We start from the raw sequence: 2852 nt of genomic DNA on the forward strand, positions 1-2852 counted from the left end.
CCCCACCCTCAAGTCTCTCAAGTTGCATACACCACCTCTCCCAGCTCAAACATCTTGTTCTCATATCTTTATTCAAACACACAGCACAGGTGGTGATTTTGACGATTTAAAAAAAAAAAAAAAAAGCCAGGTTCTGGTGGCCCACACCTTTGATTCCAGGACTCAGAGGCAGAGGCAGGCAGATCTCTGAGTTCTAGGCCAATTTGGTCTACAGAGTGAGTTCAGGAATGCTAGAGATGCACAGAGAAACCCTGTCTCATAAAACAAAAAAGAAAGAAAGAGAGAGAGAAAGAAAGAGAGAGAAAGGAAGGAAGGAAGGGAGAGAGAGAGAGAGAGAGAGAGAGAGAATGAATAAATGAAATTCCAAGTTAGGTGGCATAAACCAACATTCAGGAAGCAGAGGAAAAAGGATTACTTCATGTTAGAGATTAACCTGAACTAAACAGTCAAACTATAGCTCCAAAGCGAAAAACAAAAAATAAAAATTCTGACATTCTTTGACATATACATGTCTGGCTCCTGTTATCAAAGTGACAAGGAGACAGATTATGTGTGTCTATGCACAGGCACTGCACATATATAGGCACACACAATATTATGGACTACAGAAATCCCCCAGACCTGTTCTTAGTGCAACCTGGGAGGCCCTTTTTGCCTTCAGACCACTGCAATCAACACATACTGAAGGCAAAAGTGTAGTGGATAGCCCTGGGGCTGATTATATTTGATGTAAATTCCATTCTCCTGTGAGGGGTTGCGAACAAGGACTGAGTCAGCACTCAGGTGATTTCCTGTAACCCTGCTTCCCACCTTAATAAAGGAGATCTGATGATTGGGTACATAAAAGGGAAGGTGGAGCAGAAGGTGGGGAGAGAGAAGAAGGAGAAAAATGGAAGAGGGAGAGAATGCAGAGGAGGAGGAAGAAGAAAAGCAGAGCAGAAGCACATGGCCTGGAGAAACTGAATGTTCTAAGTGGTCTCATAGATGGAGAAGATGGTAGTATAGTGGTAGATCTGCCCAATCTAGGCAAATAGCATGTATTCATATTAACTGACGCGTGTTTTCATTGCGGGGGCATATTTGGGTTGGAGATTTACAGCAACAGGGAGGCATGGCAGGTGATGTGGGCTGGACCCCTGCATTCCCAGCCATTAGGTTTTTTTATGGGGGTGGTGCCTGACCTCCTCCATGCGAAGCAGGTATTGGACCAGTAAGCTACATCTTCAGCCCTATTCCCAGTCACTAGACTGAGGATCACTTGAGCATAAGAATTCAAGGTCAGCACGTGATACAGAGAGACTTTATCAAAACGACAAGTAAAAAAAAAAAAAAATTAAAAAGTGTTGGGAGAAATGAACTGTCAGTGACCAGCCTGAGATCTATGATCCTGTGCAAGTAGGATGTCTGCAGAGATGGGGCAATGGCTTCCGTGGGCTCACAGGTACAAGCCAGCCTTAACCCCGTGACTATGACAGCACAGGGGACAGGACAAGGTAATCCCCTTTGGTTCACAAAGCTTATTGGTAGTTTCTTCGGGTTTTGAAGATCCACAATGAGGTCACAGCTAAGCGGCCCCTGTGACGTCACAAAGATGAAGAAACCTATTTGTCCGGAGAGCCCCGACTTTGCGCCTTAGCCGCCTCTCGCAGAAACAAGAAATGAGACTGTAAATGGGTGGGGTTCTGGGTAGAAAGGACCAAGTGAGCTCAGCACCAGTACTCCTCACTCACCCTGCTCCTCTTCTAACTCACCAAACAGCTGCAGGGTGCGGGCCTCAGCGGTGCACAGCACCCCGTAGCGCAAGGCCCAGAATTAGAGGGGTGCGAAACCTCGAAGTCCTGGGCCACCAGGACTGCCTGAAGTCGCCGGTGCTCTGGGATGCTCCGACACCTACCTGATCAGTTTTCCGCAAAATGGGCGGAACCACGCGGCTCCGGAAGTACCGACGACTGTGGTGGTCCAGTTGAGGATTGTAAGGCGGAATTGCCGACCACAGCTTGGGCCTCATGATGCTGTAGGCCTGGGCCATTGTGCTCACAGCCACCCCATCCAAAACAAAAGCTTTTTCGAGTCGCCGAGGACTGTCATAACAACGAGCCATCCTAACCACCGCAGCCTTCGGAGTCTGAGGGCTTTCTGGGAGCCTTAGATGGGGACTTCACTGGGCATTGTTACGTCCGTCAATGACCTACCTGAGATACAAACCCTATTGTTATTTCAGGATCCCACCACGCCCATCTTATCGTGATGCTGGGACTTAACCCAAGGGAAGGCTTTGTGCTCGTGCATAGTAGGAAAGCATTCTATACCAAACTGCTACAACCGGAGTCTTTTGTTTACACTTATACACACAAGGGTTTTTTTGTTTTGTTTTCTTTTTTCGAGACAGGGTTTCTCTGTATAGCCCTAGCTGTCCTAGAACTCACTCTGTAGACCAGTAGACCAGGCTGGCCTCGAACTCAGAAATCTGCCTGCCTTTGCTTCCCAAATGCTGGGATTAAAGGCGTGTGCCACCACGCCTGGCTACACACGTTTTAACATTTCATATGTATATGTGAGTGCAGGTGTGCGCAAGTGGGAGTTGTGTGGTAACCCAGCCAGTGGTAGTGGCAGCGCCCCATAAGATCTCTGTAGTCCTACGACAGTCAGTGCTACACAAAGCCAAACCAAATCAACAATAAATGGTAATCGAACAGTTCCTCTGCAAAGCAGTGATTCCAGCATCTCCAGCCTCGGCACTCAGACTTAGTAAATTTCCTGGCTGACTTTTCCCCATTTGGCCACAATTCTTTGGCCAAATAACTGAACAGTTCAGTCTAAGTAGCTAAGTAGTCTAAGTAGCTAAGGTTTAG

The 2852-nt window shown here is 47.3% G+C and overlaps 1 protein-coding gene across 1 annotated transcript in view; it reads right to left on the reverse strand.

The window, feature by feature from the left end:
• C14H17orf98 (chromosome 14 C17orf98 homolog) overlaps nucleotides 1-2101 on the reverse strand; it is a 3993-nt gene extending 1892 nt beyond the window's left edge. Inside the window, exons 1-2 of the mRNA XM_021212717.1 lie at nucleotides 1895-2101; nucleotides 1731-1758 (exon numbers count right to left, since the gene is read on the reverse strand). Of these exons, the coding sequence (XP_021068376.1) occupies nucleotides 1731-1758; nucleotides 1895-2101 (235 nt within the window). The remainder of the gene's footprint in view (nucleotides 1-1730; nucleotides 1759-1894) is intronic.
• Between the last annotated feature and the right edge of the window lie 751 nt (nucleotides 2102-2852).

Source organism: Mus pahari, chromosome 14, assembly GCF_900095145.1.
Source record: "Mus pahari chromosome 14, PAHARI_EIJ_v1.1, whole genome shotgun sequence".
In the NCBI taxonomy this organism is placed as follows: domain Eukaryota; kingdom Metazoa; phylum Chordata; class Mammalia; order Rodentia; family Muridae; genus Mus; species Mus pahari.